Source organism: Heteronotia binoei, chromosome 4, assembly GCF_032191835.1.
Source record: "Heteronotia binoei isolate CCM8104 ecotype False Entrance Well chromosome 4, APGP_CSIRO_Hbin_v1, whole genome shotgun sequence".
NCBI lineage: Eukaryota > Metazoa > Chordata > Lepidosauria > Squamata > Gekkonidae > Heteronotia > Heteronotia binoei.
This window is the reverse complement of record NC_083226.1, coordinates 53,687,230-53,710,611: the sequence shown is the minus strand read 5'-3', so window position 1 is coordinate 53,710,611 and position 23,382 is coordinate 53,687,230. Positions and strand designations below refer to the sequence as shown.

The window sequence follows — 23,382 nt, the reverse complement described above, 5'->3', positions numbered from 1 at the left end:
GTCCATTAAGGGGAGCATAGTGTGTGCGAACCCCTGTATAAAATTACGATAAAGATTTGCAAACCTGATGAATGACTGGAGTTCTCTACGTGTCCTTGGGGGTTCCCAATCTAGAACAACTTGTATTTTTGCGGGGTCCATTGCTAAGCCCCTCCCAGATACTCGGTAACCCAGATAATCCAATTCCATTTGGTGAAACTCGCACTTGCATAATTTCACATATAACTGATTTTCATAGAGGGTTGTTAACACTTCCCTTACTAATTTCACATGGGAGGGGAGGTCATTTGAATAAATAATTATAATGTCCAGGTACACCACTACTGCTCGGTACAAATACTTTTGTAACACCGTGTTGATAAAGTTCATGAAGACTCCAGGGGTACCTTGTAGCCCAAATGGCATGACCAAGTATTCGAATTGTCCCATTGGCGTGTTAAACGCCATCTTTCATTCATTCCCCTCCTTTATGTGCACCAGGAAATAAGCGTCTCTCAGATCCAACCTGGTGAAAATTTTTCCCTGACATGGTGCTCAATAAATCCTTTATTAGGGGAATGGGGTACGCATTTGAGGTTGAGATCGCATTGATCCCCCTAAAATCCATGCAAAGTCTGAGCCCCCCCATCTTTCTTTTTCCTAAAAAGTACGGGGGCGGCATGGGGGGTCGTAGCCAGTCTTATGAATCCCATTTTAAATTGTCTAGGAATTTGCTTAATTCAGCTTTCTCTGTCCACCCCATTGAGTATATTTTAGCTCGCAGAAGACTCTGCCCCAGAATTAGTTCTATGGTGCAGTCAGTATCTCTGTGGGGGGGGGGAGTTCGTTGGCCTTCACTGAACGCTTGTTTTAAGTCTCTATATTCATGGGGAATTGATTTCACTTCTTCTTTGGTGAGGCATAGCTTCTCATTTAAGGGAGGTGGTTCCAGTCCCCACTCCACATTCCAGTGGTGCGGCTCACACCTTCCGTCTCTAAAGTCTATAATCTGATCTCCCCATTTTATATTGGGTTCATGTTTGGCCAACCATCCCACTTCCAATATGATGTCAAAAGATGACGACAGGGCGACCACAAAGATCTCTGTATCCCAATGGTCTTCTATTCCCACTGGCACCCCTTGGGTCTGCTCCGTACACGGCTCCCCTCTCATTACCGTCCCGTCCATCCGCTCAAATTGTATGGGATGCAGTAGTGGACTTGTAGGGAGTCCAAGAGCTTCTACCAGTTTAGGTGTGATTATGTCTCTGGTGCACCCAGAATCTAGTAGAGCTTGGGCATGTATAAATCACTTTAGATTGGGGATCAGTAAAGTCAGTGGGATGAAAAACAAAGTCCCAGTAATTCTCACCCTCAGTGGCACCATTAGTTCCATGACTTGCTGCTCAGTACCTCGCAGTACCAGTAGCTCTCGTTTCCCGCCAGCTCGTTGTCCCAGGCGTCCTCATCCAACTCATCTATCACAATAATCTCTTCCCGGGAAGTGGCTGACGCTGTGCTGCTCTTCGCGGATTCCTTTGCTCGTCCCTCTGCCTTTTTCGCCTGGGGTGTGCTGGTCTTCAGAGTGAGGGGGGGCCTTTAAGCTGCTCCGGGCAGTTAGCCGCCATGTGGCTAGGGTAGCTGCACCAGAAGCAACGTTGGGGGTTATCAGTTTGGCAGTTTGCTTTCCGGCTGTCTGCTTTTGCCCCCGGCTGAGATTCATGTCCCCCCCTTACTCCCTTGCTGCTGTTGACGCTAGAGAGCCACTCTCTTCATGTTGGTTTCTAACTCACCGGCTAGTTGCACCCACCCTACCAGCATGGTAGGGTGAGCTTGTTGTAGGGCTCGATCCAGTACACTCACATTCAGGCCTCCCTGGAATTATTCTATCTTCATCTGCTCATTCGACCCTCTCACTTTGGCAGCGTTGGCTCAGAATTCGGCTGCATACTCTCTCACTGCTTTGGATCCTTGTTACAGGTCTCTTAGGGTGGTCAAGACTCTGGTTTCTTGTAACGGGTCCTCATACTGAGTTAGCAGGGCACGTAAGAATGCTGCTACAGTATCCAGTTCGGGACTCCGGGTTTCGTACAGGCTCGTGTACCATCTCTTGGCCACCCCCTTCAATTTTGATCCCAAGTAATCCACTCTGCTAAATTCATCGGGGAAGGTGTGCCCCCAGTAGAACATAAAGCTATTAGCTTGTATTGAAAAATACTCCACCTCTTCGGGGTCCCCGTCAAAGGAGGCCTCCAGCTCCCAACCTCGCCCATAGTCCTGCGGCAGTGGTAGCAGCAGCAGTTGGGGTTGCCTCGGTAGCTGCGGCTGGGGAGGGGGGGGCTGTGGTGGTTGCCTTCCTCTTGGCGCCGGCAGTTGCAGCACCCAATCCAGCTGTTTTCTCACTTCTTGGGCCATAAATGCGTTATTGGCTTGCATTTCTTCTCTTAAGCCCTTGGCCATCTCCACCATTTCTAATCTCAGAGTTTGGAGGAAGTCCCGGGGGTCAGGGTTTTGTTCTTCCTTCTCGTCGTCGTCGTCAGTGCCTGGGTCAGGGCACCGTTCTTCTCATTCATCCTGACCATCCCCGCCACTCGCCTCTAAGGTGCCCTGGTCGCTGTCATCTCCCATCCGTGTACATAGGGAGGGTAGTACCAGGATTACCTCTCTCCAAGCAGGTGCTTCATCCATCAGGCTGGTGGACCTTCTGGGATCCCAAACTTTTGGGGTTATAAACAGTTGCTGTATGTGCAGCGAAGACCCTCACCCTGCCACTCTCCGTGCGTCAAGTACATGCTACGGAGGTTGTATCCGGGCGGGGTCAGGTTCTTGATCCTCATCAGTCGTTCCGGGTTTTCAGGGGCTTCTCCATTATCTAGCGCTCTCTCCCTCATGAAGGTAGAAAGTTTCCAGTTTGGTTACGTTCCCAAGTGAGATTACTTCCAAAATGTCAAGCATCAATATTTCTCAATAATCAGTCTTTTGTTACTTAATCAAAAGTTGCTTTATTTAAGAAACTCAGAAGCTTTCCAAGGACACAAGCCTTGGAAGTAACGATGTACACAGTGTTACACAGTTGCTATATAAGATAACTTCAAAGGGTATCATACAGATGCAGCTTGAGTCACGGGTTCAGAGGTTACTACATACTATCTCTTTTACTGCTAAAGAATTTAGGCTATTAAAAACATCTCCCTTTCTCACACTTCTTTCAGCTCAGATAAGACTGACTGTGTGAACCGGTGGGGAGAGGCAGCATGAAAGTGGTATGAGCCAGGCTGTAGCATAAACATCCTTGGGCCAGATGAATTTATTACTTGCCCAAAGGTTGTAAAGGAAGGGGGAGCAGTGGAGGATAGGTGACCTGGTCCTCGTCAAAGGAACCATTATGTTACAGAAATATGCATGCTTGACATTAAGTCATTATCTTCTTTTGGGAACAGGGAAGGTTTCTTGATTCCCAGTAAGTCAATATTTTGCTACAGTCAAGGATGAGTGTGGCAGACACATCCAGTTCCACCTCTCCCAGAGTTCAGCCGATGAGAGCTGACGGAATGCAAGGGGAAGGTTAACAGCTGGCCTAGCAGAGAGAGCCATGTGAAACACTATAGTATTGAGTCTGTGAGTGAAAGAGAATGTCAGAAGCTGGCTATAAAAATATAGTTTGTAACTGAGAGAACTGGGAGAAAGAAAAGAGGAAACAAATGTTCAAGTGCTGAAAACCCTGTATCTAGCTGCCTATAGCAGTCCAGCATTGTTTAAAAGTTTTGAATAAAAGTTAACTCCTTTTGTTTATCTTAATGACTGAAATCCAGTTGTCTTGGGGAAGAAACTACACACAAACTGATACTTGAGAAATATCTGGATGATGAGTGGTTGAAAAGGGAAGTGGGCTGCTCTGTCTGGTGGTATCTCTGGAAAAGAGAGTGGGGACATAATATATAAAAGATTCAGGGCTCTTTTAAAAATAAGCAGGGACAAGATGGGTGTCGAACATGTGACTGCCTAACCTACCTGCACCTCTGAGTCTAAGAGGGGTTGTGTTTGGGTGGCAGTCACAATGAGTTTCTATCCAACTCAACAAGAGAAAGTTGTACTTCAAGTGAATGCAACTGCACAGCTGGTTCACCACTCAAAATACTTACCTCAGGATTCATTCTTAATCAGGGCTTTTTCCTGGAAAAAGAGGTGCCAGAACTCTTAAAAGGGAAATGAAGGAGAAACACATGGGTGTCCCTCATAAACTTTAAAACATTTTTTTTATATAATTTTGTTTCCATGAAAAGGTTCTGGAACTCTGTTCCGCCACATTCCCCCAGAAAAAAAACCCCTGCCTTTAATAGATTGCACTGTATGTTACAAAGAGGCTAACCAAGGTTACAACTGTGAAAAAAAATGTGTCACATCTGTAAAGCCTCTGCTTGTACCCCTGGTTTTCATAATGTCTGATTCCTTTAGGACCTCTAGGTGGTAGTGGAACTCATTTCCAGCTTTCAGGCCGAATGCCTGTGAAGATTCATTATATTTACTTAGTCACTTGCTTTATTCGTTTCACCTTTCTCTTCAAGGGAGACCCAAAGTTGCTTAGATTGGTCACCTAGCATGCTTCCATGGCAGACTGCTGATCTGAACCCAAATTCTAGTCTGACACTCTGCTACACAACACTCTGCTACACAACACTGCTGCACAACACTGGCTTCCTACATGCCAGTGCCAAGTATGAGTTGCAGGTGTGACAAAATTAAAAGGTCTAGGCTGCAGTCCTAGCCATGTGCAGGGGGGAAGAAAAAGCACTTCTGCAGCCAGAGGCGTTGCAAGTTTAATGCAGCTGATGACACAGCAGAATAGACATATGGATGTCTAGGCAGTGGAACAGGTAAGTGCTTTTCCATTTTAAAAAGACCAGGAGATCAACTGCTACAAACACTTTCAAAATAACTCCAGTGGTGTGAATGATTCTCCCCATCATGAATATGGCTGCATGCAACTGTAGCCCAAAGCTACTTCCAGAGACAGGTTGACGATAAGCATCCAGTTGTTGATCTATGTGTCCTTGTATGTGTGTAGATTGCAGCCAATGAAATTAAAATCATCTCCATCATTAGTAGGTCTCCAGTATAAGGGGGGAGGGGGAAGCAAGAATCCAAGTTTTGAAAAGTACTGTAGGCAAAACCTTCTTTTTTTACCTGTATTTCAATAGTGCCCAAAGCATTTTTTAGCAAGCTGACAGCCTGGGAATGAGTCATGCCTTCTGTAGAAGTTCCAGAAATGCTAACAATCCTGTCCCCAACCTGGAATATCAACAAGCAATAGAAAAAAGATATCAGTATTACTAGGTAACACTTCAAGGACATTTGTGGAGGACTTTGATTTCTTGTCCACATTGCAATGCAGGATTCAAACTACTTCTTTAGCACAGGCAAAGTACCACAGTTTCAGTTATAGCAGCAGAGAAATTCTAGCTAACATTTCCCTGCACTGAATAAACTGTGATGACAACAATGCTGTGGCTATACCATTCCAAAAAAGATTGAAAACTTGCTCTTCCTTGTTTCTTCTATCACAGATCGTGCCTGTGGTTTCTGCCAGGGAACTGGGTAGACTATCTGAAAAGATGTTACAGGTAACAGGCTGGCTACTTTGTTTCTACTTGGGAAACAAAATGGTCTTCTGGTATATTATATACACTCATTTTTATAATAAGTTTTCATGGATGTTCTAATTATATCTTTTCACTATATGTTCGAAGTGTATCCTTAGTTGGCAGTAGTTGGCAGAAATGTATATATGGACAGAGTTAAAAATGTATACAGTAAGATTAAAAGGCAATGAAATAGTTTTTTGACCAATACACTATTTTTACTCTGTGATTAGGTTTTTGTTCCACTACACCCCTCTGGGGAGATGGGAAAATACAAAGGTAGGGAAATTTTTCAAGCATCCTTCCATCTTTGTCACTTATGAAGGTAAGAAGGCCACCATGCTTCCATCATTTCACAAAATGCATAAAACTGAATTATAAGGACATTTTTATAAATGAATTAGAACTCCAGTGCAATGCACCAGCTCAAGAAGATGCATTTATAAAGAAACAGGATTGTAGCTATTGCAATATTGATCATACGGGTCACCTTGCTTTTATTTTTTTCTCCCTTTGCAATGCATTTTCTGCATTATGGCATGACAGGTTTTGCACCAATTTTTTGTACGCATTGTCCTCCAATTCTGTAATCCTAGACTTTTTGAAATGCTTTCTGGATGTCTTGTGCTGTGCCTGATTGAATTACTTTTTTTGTAATCTGCCTCAACAGGGGTCGTTTTGTAGAAAAATAAGTGGTGGAGCTCATCCAGAGATTGTTATGCAGCTGTACCTGCTATTCAATGAACAAGGAGGTGGAACTCCCAGAAGGAGGAGGTGGAACTCTCAGAAAGGTTCAGGAGCTGTGCTCCTGTGAACTCCCACTGAATCAGAGGCCTGTGCTTTCAAGAAAGGAAAGCTATAAATTAAACTAACAAACAAATAGGAAGGAAGGAATTTGCTCCTATCTTCATGTTTATAAATAATACAAAGGCTGACCTATAAAAGGTCACCCATTAAGAGTACAGCTTTCTTTTCATTCAGGGAGCAAAACGGACTGGTTCTCCCTAACTGCTCTCTTTGGAATCTTAGCTGTCTTCATGCAGACTTCACTGAGGTCTGCACCTTTAACATGAGGGTGTACTTCATCCAGGCCTACCCCTAGTTGCAAACTGCTCTGAGCCTAGGAAAAGCATTATCAGAAGAAGAGACCTTCTTGTTACTTGATTGGCATGCAGGTAAAACATCAACAACATCTTGATCTATCCACACAAAATGCTTGAAGTGCAAACACTTCATTGTTAATTTTGAACAGTCTCTCATCTCTCTTCTTACCCTCAGTTTCTGAGTCTGGGCTGCAACTCCATTTGGGTGCATCATTGCTATAAAGATAGGAACATCACCAAGAGGGCTTCCTACTCCTCCAGCAATACTAATTCCCAAGGAATCTGAAGGGCCCTGTTACAGCAAATTTAAGAAAGCAAACAACAAAAATAAGTTATATTTTCTCTGATCAATATTAAACATGCTGAGCTCTTGGGCAGGTTCAATATCTGGCTGGTGAACCTGGGGACATAAACCAAACTCATTAAGGTCCCTCTTACCAGAGGGTTCAATGTGTACAAAATGCAATTATTGTTACTCTGTTTAACACGGAGTCATCCACTGTGTTACTCTGTATAACACTAGAATCATCCACTGTGTTCAAGATTATTGTTCTTAGGACCAGGTTTAAGGCTCTTCCTACTACAACTACACCTAGTGGGAAACCTCACTCATAAACCTAAAGGACACAATTATCTTACTTTGAATGCCCTCAATCTGAGAGAAACAAAAAGAATGATATATATGAGATATAAGAAAGATATATATAAGATATAAGTGGTGTCATCAACCAGTACTTTTATTTGTATCCATATCAAATCTGTTTTGGTACGCTGGAAAGATATCTGATCCATTTACAAGACAGCAATTCCAAACACACAAATGCTGACATCTCTATGGAATTTGTCAGGTAAATGAATGATTCTTCATATCCATTATTTTTTTAACAAAAATTAATGAATTAAAAAGAAAACCAGAGATGGGCCGTGTTTCAGTTGGTTTCCATTTTCTTTCTCAGTGGTTTAAAGTTATTTATTTATTTAAGTAAGTAAGTAAATTTCTATTCCGCTCATTCTCCGTAGGGCTCAAGGTGAAGTACAACATATAATAAAACAATAAAATACAATAAAAACATTTTAAAACAGACATCTCAACAGCACTCAGATTACCATGACATCACATATTACCCAGCCTAGCCATCTCACATCATGATATCTCATAGGGATGGCAGTTTTTATTCCAATTCCTAGCACAGATGACAGTGCTGGCCGGGGAGGCCAACCAGATCAAGAATAGATGCCCGCAGCCTCAGCTAAAAGCCTGGCGGAACAGCTCCATTTTACAGGCCCTATGGAAGGCTAATAAGCCAAGTAGGGCCCGGATCTCAATAGGGAGCTGATTCCACCAGGTTGGGGCCAGGACTGAAAAAGCCCTGGCCCTAGTTGAGGTGAAGTAGGCATCTCTTGGGCTGGAGATGGCCAACAGATGTTGGGAGGCTGAACATAACGACCTCCTGGGCATATATGGAAAGAGACAGTTCCACAGGTATGTTGGTCCCAGGCCACGTAAGGCTTTAAATGTTAGCACTAGAACCTTGAAGCAGATCTGGTACTCGATGGGCAGCTAGTGCAGACTGTGGAGTGGCGGCCAAATGCCCACCCATAAAGGTGCTGCAATCAGCAGGCGAGCCGCTGCATTCTGCACCCGCTACAGTTTCTGGATCAGTCTCAAGGGTAAGCCAGTGTAGAGCGAGTTACAGTAGTCTAGTCTGGAAGTGACCACTGCATAGATCATTGTAGCCAGGTCCTGGGGGGATAGATATGGTGCTAGCTGCCTGATCTGCCAAAGATAACAAAAGGCAGACCTGGCAACCATTGTGATCAGAGCCTCCAAGGAAAGGGAGGCATCCAAGGTCACTCCCAAGCTCCTCACCTTTTGGGCTGGCACCAATGTGGCACCGTCCAAAGCTGAGAGCTCAATGCCCATACCCACCCCACCTCAGGTACAGGACCTCCGTCTTAGCTGGATTCAGTTTCAGCCGGCTCTGTTGTAACCACCCAGCCACGGCTCCCAATGTCTCGGACAACTTGTCAGGGGTGGCGACTGGCCGGCCACCCATCAACAGATAGAGCTGGGTGTCATCAGCATACTGGTGGCAACCCAGCCCAATCCGGGCAAAGGGGCGCATATAGATATTAAATAATATTGGTGAGAGAATGGCTCCCTGCGGCACCCCACATATAAGTGGGTGCCACAAGGAAGTCTGCTTGTCAAGCACCACCCTTTGTCCCCATCCCCGGGGAAAGGAAGAAAACCATTGTAAGGCCACCCCCCGAACTCCGGCGAGGCGGTGGGTCATAAGTTCATAATTGACCATGTCAAATGCTGCTGACAGATCAAGAAATATCAGCAGCACTGACCCGCCTTGATCCAGATGCTGTCTTAAGTCATCTGTGAGAGCGACTAGGACAGTCTCCATCCCATGGCCCCGGCGAAAGCTGAACTAGAATGGGTCCAAGGTAGATGTCTCATCCAGGAAAACCTGTAACTGCTCCGCCACCGCTTTCTCAACTACCTTACCCAGAATCGGTAAATTCAAAACTGGGCGATAGTTGGTCAAGACCCCAGGGTCTAATGATGTTTTTTCAAAAGCGGACGAACCACTGCCTCCTTTGATTTTTCTGGGAAGGTCCCTGTTGAAAGGGACAAGTTGATAATATCACCCAGAGAATCCCTGATACCATCCCGACTGGCTTTCACCAGCCAGGATGGACAGGGATCCAGGGGGCAAGTGGTAGGCTTCACTGCAGCCAGGATCCTGTCACATCCACATGGACAGTTTTGAATCCATCTGATCAACAATAGGAAAGGAAGGACTAGCATAAAAATATGCTCATCAGCCACCATTCCCTATATCTTTTCCTTCTGGAAGTTACAGGGCTAGAGCTATATAAAGAAATTCATGCTCCCTCTAGTGTACAATTTGAGACTATAGCATGAAAACTGAGAGTTTAGATTTACTTCTGTTCTACAGAACACAAGGAAGGGAAGGTGTTTAATCATTCCTTTTGTTAAGAATAATAATTGAATAATCCATTGTTCCAATTTAAAACACTGAATAAAAGTTTATTTATTTATTTATTTATCTGGGATTTATATCCCGCCCTTCCCATCGAGTGGCTCAGGGCGGCTTACAACATATATAAAACTAACATAAAAGTATAAAATTACACTTTAAATTAACAATTCACAATATATAATTAAAATAAAACATTTGTTATAACTATACATAATTAAAACAGCCAGCAGTCGTAAAGCTACACTCCATTCAGCTTCAGGTAAAAATTCAGTATACAATATACAGCATTCGGTAGTCGGTATACAGGGCCGTTAGTTGTGGGCCAGCCGGAAGAGGACTGTCTTACAGGCCCTGCGGAATTGGGTGAGATCCCGCAGGGCCCTTACCTCCTCCGGCAGCTGGTTCCACCAAAATGGAGCCATTACAGAGAAGGCCCGGTCTCTTGTGATCTTCAAGCGGGCCTCCTTTGGCCCGGGGACAACCAAAAGATTTTGAGATCCCGATCTCAGTGCTCTCTGGGGAACATGCGGGGAGAGACGGTCCCTCAGGTAGGCAGGTCCTAGACCATATAGGGCTTTAAAGGTAATAACCAGCACCTTGTATCGAACTCGGTAGGATATTGGCAGCCAGTGCAGCGCCCGAAGTCCCGGCTGAATGTGCTCCCACCTTGGGAGCCCCAATAACAGCCGGGCGGCGGCGTTCTGCACCAGCTGCAATTTCCGGGTTCGACACAGGGGCAGCCCCATGTAGAGGGCATTGCAGTAGTCCAACCTCGAGGTGACCGTAGCATGGATCACCGTTGCTAGATCGTCGCGTTCCAGGAAGGGAGCCAGCTGCCTAGCCCGCCTAAGATGGAAAAATGCGGACTTGGCAGTGGCTGCTATCTGGGCCTCCATAGTTAAGGAAGGCTCCAGAAGTACCCCCAGGCTCTTGACCCTGTGCGCCGCCATCAGCGGCGCACCGTCAAAAACCGGAAGGGGTATTTCCCCCCCTGGGCCACGACGGCCCAAGCAAAGGACCTCTGTCTTCGCTGGGTTTAGCCTCAGCCCGCTCTGTTTGAGCCACCCAGCCACAGCCTGTAGCGCCCGGTCCAGATTTTGTGGGGCGGAGACCGGCCGGCCGTCCATAAGCAGATAAAGCTGGGTGTCATCAGCATACTGGTGACAACCCAGCCCGTACCTTCGGGCAATCTGGGCGAGGGGACGCATGTAGATGTTAAATAACATCGGGGAAAGAACCGCACCCTGAGGCACCCCGCAATCAAGCGAGTGCCTCCGGGACAGCTCATCCCCAATCGCGACCCTCTGTCCCTGACCTTCAAGGAAAGAGGAAAGCCATTGCAAGGCCAACCCCTGAATCCCCGCGTCGGCGAGGCGGCGGGCAAGTAACTGATGGTCGACCGTATCGAACGCTGCCGATAGGTCCAACAACATCAGTACTGCCGAGCCGCCCCGATCCAGATGCCGTTGCAGGTCATCTACTAAGGCGACCAGCACCGTCTCCGTCCCATGGCCCGGGCGAAAGCCGGACTGAAGAGGGTCAAGGACGGAAGCGTCATCCAGGAAGGTCTGTAACTGCATCGCCACTGCCCTCTCAATAAGTTTGCCCAAATAGGGCAAATTCGAAACCGGTTATTTCTTCCCATTAATATATCTCTTAATAAAATGTTTTAGACAATTTTTAGACAAATTAAAAAATCACAGAGACGTTTTTAAAATTCTTAAAAGTAATATAAGTGATTTAATGAAAATAAGTTTCCATGAGTAGCCATGCTGGTCTGCAGTTGAACAGCTACATTCAATAGATGAGGGGCTGTGGCTCAGTGGAAGAGCATCTACTTGTCATGCAGAAGTTCCCAGAGTCAATCCATGGTAGCTCCGGTTAAAGGACCAGGTAGTAGGTGATGTGAAAGACCTCAACCTGAGACCCTGGAGAGATATAGCCAGTCTGAGCTGACAATATTGACCTTGGTCTGATTCATAAAAATGCAGCTTTTAATATGTTGATATGTGAGTCCAGTAACCGACAAGATTTTCAGGGTATAAACTACCAGGTGGTACCTGACAAAGGGAACTTTGACTCTCAAATCTTGTTAGTCTCTAAGTTGCTACTGGACTTGAACCTACCTGAAATAATGAAGTACCTTCAGTAACTTACACAACAAACTAAAAGTAAGTAACATAACAAAACTTTCTAAATGTCAAGCCACTAATACCAGTCCTAAATATCAGGTGAAGAAAATAAGTAGGAACAGGATATACTTGTCAGTCTGTATTATGTCAGACAATGGTTGCTGCTTCTTGTCCTCTCCACCAAGCATCAATAAACAAGACAAGAGTTTAAATGACAGGAAAGCATACTTAGATTCTATATATGAGCATCTTCCTAGGAAGACCAATAATCTAGATGGTGAAACTACCTAATGAAGCCATGAATGGTGCAGTCCTAAGTAATATTATACCCTCATCAAAGCCAACTGGCTTTAGTGGACCAAGAAGTCTGCCCAGGACTTCACTGGAAATCTAATTCCAGGGACAATCTGAAGGCCAGACTGGGCAAGTGCCCACTGGAATAGTACAGGGTATCCCATCTTAGGAAAGAGGCTGGCATAGATGAAACACGGAGCACATTCTAACTCTTCCAGTTTTAGTTAGTTCATAACCACAGAAATTATATTGTGAATGAGCCTTGAGTCTGGGTGATTAAGATTTTATTATGTGTCTGACACAGCAAAATATGAGACCATGGGCAATCATCTACTAAGTGAAAATGTTCCTTTAATGCAATATGGAAAGTTTAAAAACCAAAAGAAAAACACAAAGAGCATTTAAACAATTATATGCAAACTAACAATTTCCTGGTTCCAGTGAAGTATGTGTGTGCATGCATGTGTGTCTTTCTGTATCAAATGGTAATATGATGATGCTAAAAAGCAGCCAGAACAGTACAGTGCTCTAAAGCAGCTGAGAGATAAAATAATCACTACTGAATCTTTAGTGCCTGCAGAAATGCAAACTACCTTATTCTTGTAAATTCACACATTGCAACACAGTCTTAAAAACCCTGAAAATGCCCTGAAAGTTTACTACTCCATAATGATTATTACCAGCCCACATATCTCCCCCACAGCTGCATGTTTCAGGGCAACTGAGTGGCAGGATGGATGTTCTGCCCAATTAATATTTATTGAAGGAAAGAAAACGCTTTTGTAAAACAGATTATCACAAAATCTGAGGATTCAGATTTTGCATTTCTTAGTAAATAAATATGCCAAATTTAGCTAGAAAATAATTTAGTGAACATTTAAATCATTAGCTTCAGCAGTAATAAAATAAAACTTCTAATTAAAGTCTTCTAATGAACAAACCAGCCTGAATGATTTAAGATATAATCTTGCTTCTGTTGAACAGTCAATGACAAGCTGTCTCCTGGTGGGAATTTTTGGAAGTGCCCCACTTACCTTTTTTATTTCAACTGTTCTTAATCCTTGTATTTCAGATGCCACTTTTAAAAAAAGGGGGGGGGGAGAAGGATCAGTATTAGTGTGCTTTTTCATTTCAATCCTAAATTTTCATGTAGATCAAAACTATGTAATTTCAAAATTAAACAGGAATCCAGCAGCACCTTAAAGAGTTTAGGCAGCACATGCTTTTGTGAGTAAGGGATTGCTTCATCTGATACACTGAAACATACACACTTTAAGAAGATGCACTGATATTAAAAGAAACAGCTTCATGTATCAAATACAATGAACTCTGACTTCAACAGCTGATTCTGGAATGAATTCTGTTAGCCTTTAAGGTGCTACTGAATTCCTGCTTAACTCTGCTATTATTGATGAACATGGCAACATTTATGAAGTCGCATATTTTCAAGTGCTGGAAAAAGAACATTACAACAGATTAAATATCTCATAGTAACATTCTGAACAACCAATAATTCTGTTTCAAAAATTGTTAAGATTGGTTCTGAGAAATTCAGGATGATGCTCTTGCCCTGTGTGTTAATAATTAAGGACACTGGTCCTTGTCATGAAAAGGGGTAGCAGGAATTCCTAGACATTAGAAAACATTTGAAAATGGTACTGATAGCCTATTGCATACATGTCCACGTTTTGTATTCTCTTCTAGTCTTTAGAAGAGTTGCATCCTTCTAAACCCAAGGATTTCAAAAGATTTAGAGGGTTTTGTAAGTTGCAACTTCTCTTAGGACTGCATTGCTGGCCTACAATCCTTACAGGTGTGTTTGAACTTCTGTATTGCTTCAAATGATATAAGTGAAAAGCCACAACATACATCCCTTGCCCAAATCTCCCCTCCCCCAATGTATTTAAAAAAACATAGGCAAAAATTTTAGCTACAAAACAGCAAATGAAACTTACATGAATTCTTCTTCAGAGTGCTTTCGTAACTTTCACATGGATTGGATCCAGAACCAGGGAAACTGAATGAGGACAGGCTGCCACTTCCCTCACTGACCTTAAAAGGTTGCATAAAGGAGAATTATTCCAAGTTCTCGAGCTTATTTCAACATCATCTACATCTGAGAGATCGCTCAAACTGGCACTGCAAAAACACTAACTTGCATTTTCAAGTACTGTTATAGTTTTTGCTGTATAACAACAATGAGAATAAGAACTCAGCAAACTGACTGGTAGAAAATATTATATATTAAAACAAAGAATGGCTTTTTAAAATAAATAACCCCTAACAGTGAGATAAAACATTCTTTCCGTAACTTAGGGAGTAACTCTAAGCAGGTCTACTCAGAAGTAAGTCCCATTTTACTTAGTGGAACCATTGAGAGCCAGTGTGAGGGAGAGGTTGCAAGAAGTGTTCCCTCTAAGCTGAGTTAGCATGAACTAGTTCAGATTTGTAGCCTCCAGCTCACACATTTTTGTCTTAGCTCAGGAAAAAAGGCCCAGAGCAAGCTAATTTATATAGTAGCTCACAACTTTAATGTCAGTAGCTCACAAGTAGAACTTTTGCTCATAACACTATGAAGCTTAGAGGGAACACTGGTTGCAGGTATTGGACTAGTATCTGGGAGACCCAAGTTCAAATCCCCACTTGCGCCATAAAAGCTCACTGGGTGACCCTGGGCCAGTCACATTTTCTGAGCCTCACCTACCTCACAGGGTTATTGTGAGAATAAAATGGAGGAGAGGAGAATGATATAAGCTGTTTTGGATCCCCAATGGAGAGAAAGAGAGAGTAAAAATGAATTAAATAAATAAAACAGACTAAATCCCAGGAAGGTGTTCTTAGGACTTCAACCTAAATCTGTCTTCAGTAGCTACCTTGACTAGACACAGAAACTAAGAGGACGATTAGGTCAGTCCCCTATACAAGTTGACCCATTAAGCATACCAGCTTCCTGTGTGTAAAACTTGTTATGTAGGAGGATTGCTGGCTGCAAAAGTAGGGGTCAGCAGTAGGAGACTCCTACAAGCAGAACTGTCCATGCAGGAGGGAATAGGAAATAAGTGGTTGGGAACCGGATCATCCTCTAAACATTTAGTTGTGAGTTTTCACACACACAAGCATCAATAAACCTTTTCATCCCTTTAGTCAATGTACCTTGCCTTTTAGCCTTTGGTGAGCATGGCCATCTACTATATAATACCTTTAAGGATCCAAGCCAATAAAAATATAAACTAGGACAAACCCAATATGAAAACTGGTATATGAAACAAATGTTTTTATATGTTCTTGGCTGTAGATTTTATTCTTCTCGGATAAGGCGGTAGCAAAATCGCTGCAGCAGCAAATTCAATTCCCTTTTATTTGCTTATATAATTTAACAGCGCTTGTGATGGTTCCAAATGAAGCCATTACAAGCAGTTACAAACCTGGCTGCTCTGAGACGTTCTCCTCTCCGAATGGAATGGGCCTGCCTTTATTCTTCCAACTTCTAGTCTGACTGTACCTAATGAGCACTAGAGAGCAGGCATTATTTATAAGACACAGATTCCTTAACTTAGGATCATTAAAGGCATTTCTTAGTTCATGGCAAATTAAGAACCGGTTCAGACAACCACCAGCTAGTAATTCTGTATTTACTGGAGACTGTGTGAATTAGTTCTAAAAGCAAGAGGGGAAATACTGATTTCTATTTCTCCATGTCTGCCAGCTGGGCTAGTGGACATGGAAGAGAGCTCTGCAAAAGTAAGTTCATAATATCAGCCGAATTTTACCCTGTGAACCACTGGCAGACTACCATGTAGACAAGTCATGCCAAAATTACACTTCTAGTCCAGCCTAATACTTCAGATGGCAGAAGCATTTATCTATGCACAACATCTGACAAGGCATGTCTGACAAATCAATTTACTTCAGTAACAAAATCCACAACTAATCAGTCCATTTTCATAGGTGCTCCTCATAAGTTATCAAAACCTGATTCAGAAAACCCAGTAACACCAATTTCTGCCATCTGCCAGTATTGCATATTTTGAGCCCCAACCAACATTCCATTAGCCCCTTCCTTAGAAAGGGACATCTGTTGTTTGTATCTTGAGTGATCCCAATATATACAGCTCAACTCACAGCACAATCCCTTGCAAAGTTACTCCAGTTTAAGGCTAATGAAGTCAATGGTCTTTGAACACAGTAACTCTGTATAGGACTATACTTTTAACATAACTAATGGATGTCCAGTCTAGAGGTATCATATGCACAATTCCAAGACTGTTTGTTCCCAGACTGTGGGGAGGGGCATAGTGATTGTGCAATGATATTATGAACACCTTTTAATGTACAATATGGGAAATTCAAATGTTGTCATCATGTTAAATGTAACAAAAGAACAAAATGTTCTCAAATTGAAGAGAACTGCAGTGGTAGTGCTTTGGTATATCTCTATAGTGACCTGAAGTAATGCAACTCTAATAAAGTAAGGAGAGAGGAGGTTCAACCAATAGATAGTCTGGTTCCATCTACGAGTTAATGCAGTAAGGTTTTATTCACAATTTTACCATTACCTTTAACAAAGCAGCAACAGCTTCCTGATTAGCATTTCGAACATCTTCTCCATTCACCATCAATATCTGGTCTCCTTGCATCAATCTCCCATCCAAGTCTGCTATTCCTCCCTTGACAATGTCTGACACAAACACTCCAGTATCATTTCTGCAAATGTCATATTGATGTATATTAGGCATATGAGTGTATTAATTACATGTCTCCTTGGTTAAGAATGAGTTGTTGTTTTTTAAATCTAAGTAGAACTGTGCTAGCACCATGATGTTCTAACACTCTTCTCTATCTTGAACCCTCCTTCCCACACACATGCAGAGTTTAGCAGAACAGCGTCTCATTTTTCACTCCCTGGCTGCATTGCTGTGGCTCAGCAAGAGGGAAAATGCAGCCTGTCAGAAAATTATGATGAATCATAGCAAGGCAACCACAGTATCCCCACAGAATTTCCCCTCCATTGCTACCCCATACCAAATTATTATGTGTAAAATAATATATCACTATTGATTATTTCAGACTATTGCCATTTAAAACATATTCTTTATTCACCATTTAAAAATAGTGGATCGAAAGCTCTATGTACCTACCTTTTCCCAACTATACTTAAGCCAAGACCTTTGCCTGGCTTCTTTTGTAGCTCTATGCTAAGCACATCATACATGTCTTCTTCCTTATATTGAGCTTCGTCTCTATAAACAGTTAATCGGACTTTTTGAGGTGTCTGTCTGAGAACATTTATGGCTTCATCGTGTGTTGCATTTCTTAGGTCAATTCCATTTACCTGGAATGTAATCAGATGTCAAAACTGGGAACTTTCCTGAGTTCAACAGAACACACAGCATGTATTTAATTAAGCTTTCCCCACTCTTTCATCAAACCTCTTTACAGAATAATGCATGCTATTCAAGGATGCATAATATAATATGCAATGTTATACCTCCAAGATTTGATCACCAGCCCAGAGTCTTCCATCTTTTGATGCTGCACCTTCTTCATACACTTCATGAATAATAATTGCTCCCTGTATTTAAAGCAAAATAAATTCCAATGAATATTCAGTAAACTTCTTACTTACTGCAACTATTCCATAAGCAAAACAGAACACCAGTCCGGCTTCCGTCCGGGTTATGGGACGGAGACAGTGCTGGTCGCCTTGGTGGATGACCTCCAGCGGCATCTGGATCAAGGCGGCGTGGCTGTGCTGATATTGCTGGATCTGTCGGCCGCATTTGATACGGTCGATCATCAGTTACTGGCCCGCCGGCTCGCCGACACGGGGATTGGGGGATTGGCCTTACAGTGGCTTTCCTCCTTCCTCGAAGGATGGGGACAAAGGGTGGCCATTGGGGGGGAACGGTCCCGGAGGCACCCACTAGTATGTGGGGTCCCACCAGGGGCAGTTCTCTCCCCGATGTTATTTAACATCTATATGCGCCCCCTTGCCCAGATTGCCCGGAGGTTTGGACTTGGGTGCCATCAATATGCTGATGACACCCAACTCTACCTGCTAATGGATGGCCGGCCTGGCTCCGTCCCAGAAAGCCTGGACCTAGCACTGCAAGCCGTGGCAGGCTGGCTCAGACTGAGTGGGCTGAAGTTGAATCCAACGAAGACAGAGGTCCTGTGCTTGGGTCGCGGTGCCCTGGGAAGGGAAATCCCCTTGCCAGTCCTTGACGGTGTGCAGCTTAAAGCGGCACACAAGGTCAAGAGCCTGGGGGTTCTTCTGGAGCCTTCATTATCAATGGAGGCACAGATAGCGGCTGCTGCCAAGTCCGCGTTCTTTCATCTTCGTCGGGCGAAGCAGTTGGCCCCCTTCCTAGAGCGCCGCGACCTAGCAACAGAGATCCATGCTACGGTCACCTCGAGACTGGACTACTGCAACGCCCTCTACATGGGGCTGCCCTTGTGCCGAATTCGGCGGCTACAGCTGGTGCAGAACGCGGCGGCTAGGCTGTTGTTGGGGCTCCCAAGGTGGGAGCACATACAGCCGGGGCTGCGCGGACTGCACTGGTTGCCAGTGGCATATCGAGTTCGCTACAAGGTGCTGGTTATTACCTTTAAAGCCCTATATGGCCGAGGACCTACCTACCTAAGGGACCGTCTCTCCCCATATGAGCCCCAGAGGGCACTGAGGTCATCTGGGAAAAACCAGTTGAATATCCCTGGGCCAAGGGAGGCCAGACTGAAAGCCACCCGGGACCGGGCCTTCTCTATTACTGCTCCATTACTGTGGAACCAACTCCCTGAGGAGGTGAGGGCCCTACGATGTTTAGAGGGATTCCGTAGGGCCTGTAAGACCCACCTTTTCAAGATGGCCTTCAACTAGCGAAAAACTGTGACAAATCTAGATATGCTGCTAGAAATGCTTTTATTCCTGAAATGTTTTTACTTCTGAAATTTATTGAAACCTGTTTTAACGCCATACTGTTATGTTAATTTTAATATTCTGTAATTGTTTTAACTATTTATAAGTATAATTGATGTAATGTGTGTTTTATGTTGTGAGCCGCCCTGAGCCTGCCCCGGCGGGGAGGGCGGGATAGAAATAAAAAATTATTATTATTATATTATTATAACAGGAATCTAGTGAGAACTTTAACAAAAAGTAGTTCTTAACATTACCACATAAGTGGGATTGTTTCATATTATGAATTAGCTTGGTGTTGCCTACCAATCAAGTCATTACAAACCAGCAAAGTGTCAGCTCCTCCAACAATGCTCAAGCCAAGTCCTGTACGTCCCTTGGAAATATCAATTGTAGTTTCACAACCTGGGATAATTGGGCAAGTAGCTGGGTCAGAGGCCAGTGTGGCTGGAGTTGAGGATCTGCTTGTATCTAAAAGCAAATTAACAACCTAGTTAAAATAATTTGCTACAACACAATCTGTGATACTAATTTTAAGAACTGCTGACAACATTGAGAAACACTGTAACTAAGTTATAAACATTTCAGGAACTTGCCAGATATGTTTAGCAAAAACTGGAAGAAGGGAAAAAAATCAAGCTTACTGATACAAGATAACATTTGTATGCATAGCAGAAAAAAACAATTTAAGCTGCTTTGCTACAATAAATGTGAGTTTAATTGCCTTTTCTCAGTAGCAGTGAAAATCATTTAAGCTTTTCCTTTTGAAATCAGTGGGACATACTTTCAGTTCCATGCCCTGACCCAGATGGCCCGGCTAGCCTGATCTCATCAGATCTCAAAAATAAAGCAGCACTGGTCCTGATTAGTGTTTGGGGAGACCAACAAGAAATTCTAGGGTCACTATGCAGAGAAAGTCAATGGCGAACCACCTTAGTTTGTCTCTTGCCTTTAAAACTCTATAGGGTCACCATAAATTGGCTGCGACTTGACAGCACATACACACTTTCAGTTCCATTAATTTCAATGAAACTTTAAAGTATGACCAACTTATCTAGATGAAGACTCATTTTTACTTCACCTATTGCTTCCTCTTTTTCAGAATAAAATAACACATATGGGAGAACTCTATTGCTCTGTTATGACTGTTGAAATGATCGGCTCCAAAAGATACAGCCAGGGCTCTTTTTTTGAGCAGGAATGCACAGGAACACAGTTCCAGCTAGCTTGGCCAGGGCTCCAGCTCAAAAAAAAAAAGGTCTCTGGCAGAGGGAAAGCACTAGGTAATCATGTGCTCCCAGACCACATGCTCCATCCTCCATCCATCAGCTGCCCACAAGCAACTGAGAGAAGCTAGGCCTGCTGCTTCCCATTCCACAGCCTGTGGCTCTCTCTCTCCAGCTGTGTTGGCGGGGGGGGGGAACAAGGTCTCTCATTGGGCTGTGAGAACACATGTCCATGGAATGCAGCTGATGGCACTGCACTCTTTTGTGGCAATATGCGGAAAGTAACCTACTGAACAGGTGATGTCACTTCCGGTGACATCACAGGGTATGGCCTAACATGTAAATTAGTTCTTGCTGGGCTTTTTCTACAAAAAAAGCCCTGGATACAGTTTTCAAAGCAATTCGGTAAGCACATGGAAATTCTTTTAGTTTAGATAGCTCAACAAATCAGATTGAAGTGCATTCTAAAATTCATTTAAAAAGACTAAATACCTTAATTTATAATGTGTGCTACCCTATAATTCAGTAAACTGCAGTACTTGTCTGCAGTCAGACTACAGGCTTGGCATGGTCTGGCTGCACCTCTAATTGCACCAGTTTAAATTGTGGCAGGAAGGTTTGATCAGACAGCATACCCTAAGGTGGCTTCTCCCTGTGCTTGCTCTGTGTTCAATCATCAAGATCAGTGCTGCGCATCAACCACTATTAGTTGTTTTTAAAAAAATATTTTAGGTATACATTAACTTATGCACACAACACCAGCAACTGGGGACGGGAAGAGTAAAGGTGGAGGTGTTCACACTTCCCAACTGGATTCAGTTTGCAACAAGGAAGTTCAGACATCTGGGTGAAAGCACTGATATCCATAAAGACAAGACTTTCCCTGTTACCTAATAACTCTGCCTTGAAGGCAGGTCAGAACAATGACTAGGGAACAGGAAGCAGATGTCGCTGCTGATTGTGCACTTTAAATCCACAAGGGAACAGTAACAACATCAGATCAAGCTGCTTGTCTGACCACAGCCTATGAAAAGGGAGAGGTCTGAGCCTCTGAGATACTATCAAAGCAGAGGAGAAGCTCCTTGAAAAAGACGATTCACTCAAGGCAGAGAGATTTGCCTTTTCAAGACTAGAAGTTGGGAGAAGGTTTCTGCCTTCCACACCCCCTCCCAATCAACCTCATAGTTTAAGGGCTGAGTTTTTGGGCAGCATCTCAAAATCTTTCTTGAACAGCACATATTGGGTTTAAAGGAAGTTTTTAAGCTCCCATGCTAGTGCTTTGTTACTACATAGCTGAGGATGGGGAAAGATGGAAAAGATTTTTAAAAGCATTCTTTTATTTATCATCCCTTCTGAATGATTCTGCCCGATTCCTATCAAAGCCAAGAAGAGGAGTGTTGTATGTCAGAAGACTAAATGGAGCCCTGAACAGGAGGACTCCTATTAGAAGCTGGGATGCATACTGAAATTTTACTATGAGTCCAATAATTTTAGAATATGCATCTCTCCGTAGAAGAAAATGGAATTGTGTCTAATTTTTTTTCTTTTGTATTTTCCACTGAATTATGTTTGTGAGTTCAAGGATTACTGTAAATTATTTACTTTTAACTGATTCTGGTTCTGGTGAATCCGAAGTTGTTGGTTGTTGGATTAGTCTCTCCCCCAAATCAGAGTGATAAATTGGTGTTTGTGGCTGGGCAGCTGGCTGACTCTCCTGTTCAACTGAATTGATTGTAAGTTTCACAGAAGGCTTTGGTGTCTTCAGTAAACTGATAAACTGATAGAAAAATAAAAGGAGCAAACTGTCAGATTACAAACCAATTTGAATTATGTTAGCATGTATCGAATCATTCACTGACTTCACAGAATGGACCTTTACTAATCCCTTCACCACTACAGTCCTGAGATCATCTCCCCAGTTTTGTTTCTGGGAGTCAGTGGACCCTCAGGAGCAGCACAAAAATGCAAAGCAGGAGTCCACACTGGGACTGGGGAATCTTCAGCCTCTCTTTGTCAAGTGAAAACAGGCTATTCTTTCCAGTCATTAGACTTTCATTGGCTATGTTGTAGAACTATTGGAAACCTAGAAGAGATAAGCTAATAGGTTATAATGAGGGAGTGAAAGATCACAGCAGGAAACAGAATTATGTCAGCTAGCCCCATCCTTGTGTGTGTTTATTATAACTTGTAAAGATGAGCCTGTACATATATTTGTACACATTTAAATCTTATACAAGCAACTGGAAGTCTGCATTTGCTAAGGCTTGTAAGCATATGTAAGTATACTCTTGTTTACAGGTTGTACTGGTCATGGACCTACTCTACAGATCATGGATCTATTCCATTCATGCCCATTCCTCTTAGACCTCAAAGAAATATACCTTAATAGTTTTCTGGCCAACATCCGCATAAAAAGAGACAGCTCCAAATCTAAAGAAATGAACTGTGGCTCGCAAAACTCTTATTGAAATAAATGTTAGTCTTTTAGTTCCTAAAACAGACTAATGCAGTTACCCCTTGAAGGACCAAACAAAACATCTAAATGTAACATTAAAAGATCTACATAGCAAAATTTTTTGAAGAGATTAGCTGTGTATCATATTTACTGCACACCTTTTCTATAGGATATCCCACAACAACTTCATCATCCACTGCCAGGATCTGATCTCCAATCTTAATTCGGCCATCCTAAAATAAAAGTAAAGATACTAGGATGAGATTTGTTCCCTCTCTATCCCCACTGGATTTCTCATCATCTTCTTTCTGTAAGTCATTATACTTACCTTTCCTGCTGCACCATGCTCTGTTAAACTTTTTATAACCACACCATTTACTGTGTCTTCTTCACTGATGGCGATACCTATGCCTTGATCCTAACAAATACCAAACATCCTCAGTTAAAACAAGAAACAAACAGAGCAGACCAACACACACCATGGATTTTCCATAAATTTACACTTTTCTATAGCATAACACTTTAAACATCAGCAACTTACCCAAGGCTCTAAAGTCCTGCCTTAAATGTACATTCTTAAAAGGGTTACTGATTTTTCACAATCTAGAAAATTAGATCTTT

At 43.0% G+C, this 23,382-nt stretch overlaps 1 protein-coding gene across 22 annotated transcripts in view; it reads right to left on the bottom strand.

Moving 5' to 3' along the window:
- MPDZ (multiple PDZ domain crumbs cell polarity complex component) overlaps window positions 1-23,382 on the bottom strand; it is a 137,960-nt gene that overhangs the window by 8,508 nt on the left and 106,070 nt on the right. For 18 of the 22 annotated variants that reach the window (XM_060237292.1, XM_060237294.1, XM_060237295.1 and 15 more), the window contains 12 exons: window positions 23,090-23,179; window positions 22,920-22,994; window positions 21,909-22,083; window positions 19,406-19,551; window positions 17,653-17,736; window positions 17,303-17,496; window positions 16,721-16,868; window positions 15,590-15,676; window positions 14,120-14,216; window positions 13,199-13,242; window positions 6,891-7,013; window positions 5,164-5,268 (listed from right to left, as the gene is read on the bottom strand). In XM_060237292.1, coding sequence (XP_060093275.1) covers window positions 5,164-5,268; window positions 6,891-7,013; window positions 13,199-13,242; window positions 14,120-14,216; window positions 15,590-15,676; window positions 16,721-16,868; window positions 17,303-17,496; window positions 17,653-17,736; window positions 19,406-19,551; window positions 21,909-22,083; window positions 22,920-22,994; window positions 23,090-23,179 — 1,368 coding nt within the window. The remainder of the gene's footprint in view (window positions 1-5,163; window positions 5,269-6,890; window positions 7,014-13,198; window positions 13,243-14,119; window positions 14,217-15,589; window positions 15,677-16,720; window positions 16,869-17,302; window positions 17,497-17,652; window positions 17,737-19,405; window positions 19,552-21,908; window positions 22,084-22,919; window positions 22,995-23,089; window positions 23,180-23,382) is intronic. The other 4 variants (XM_060237299.1, XM_060237307.1, XM_060237314.1 and 1 more) reach the window with 1 other exon arrangement.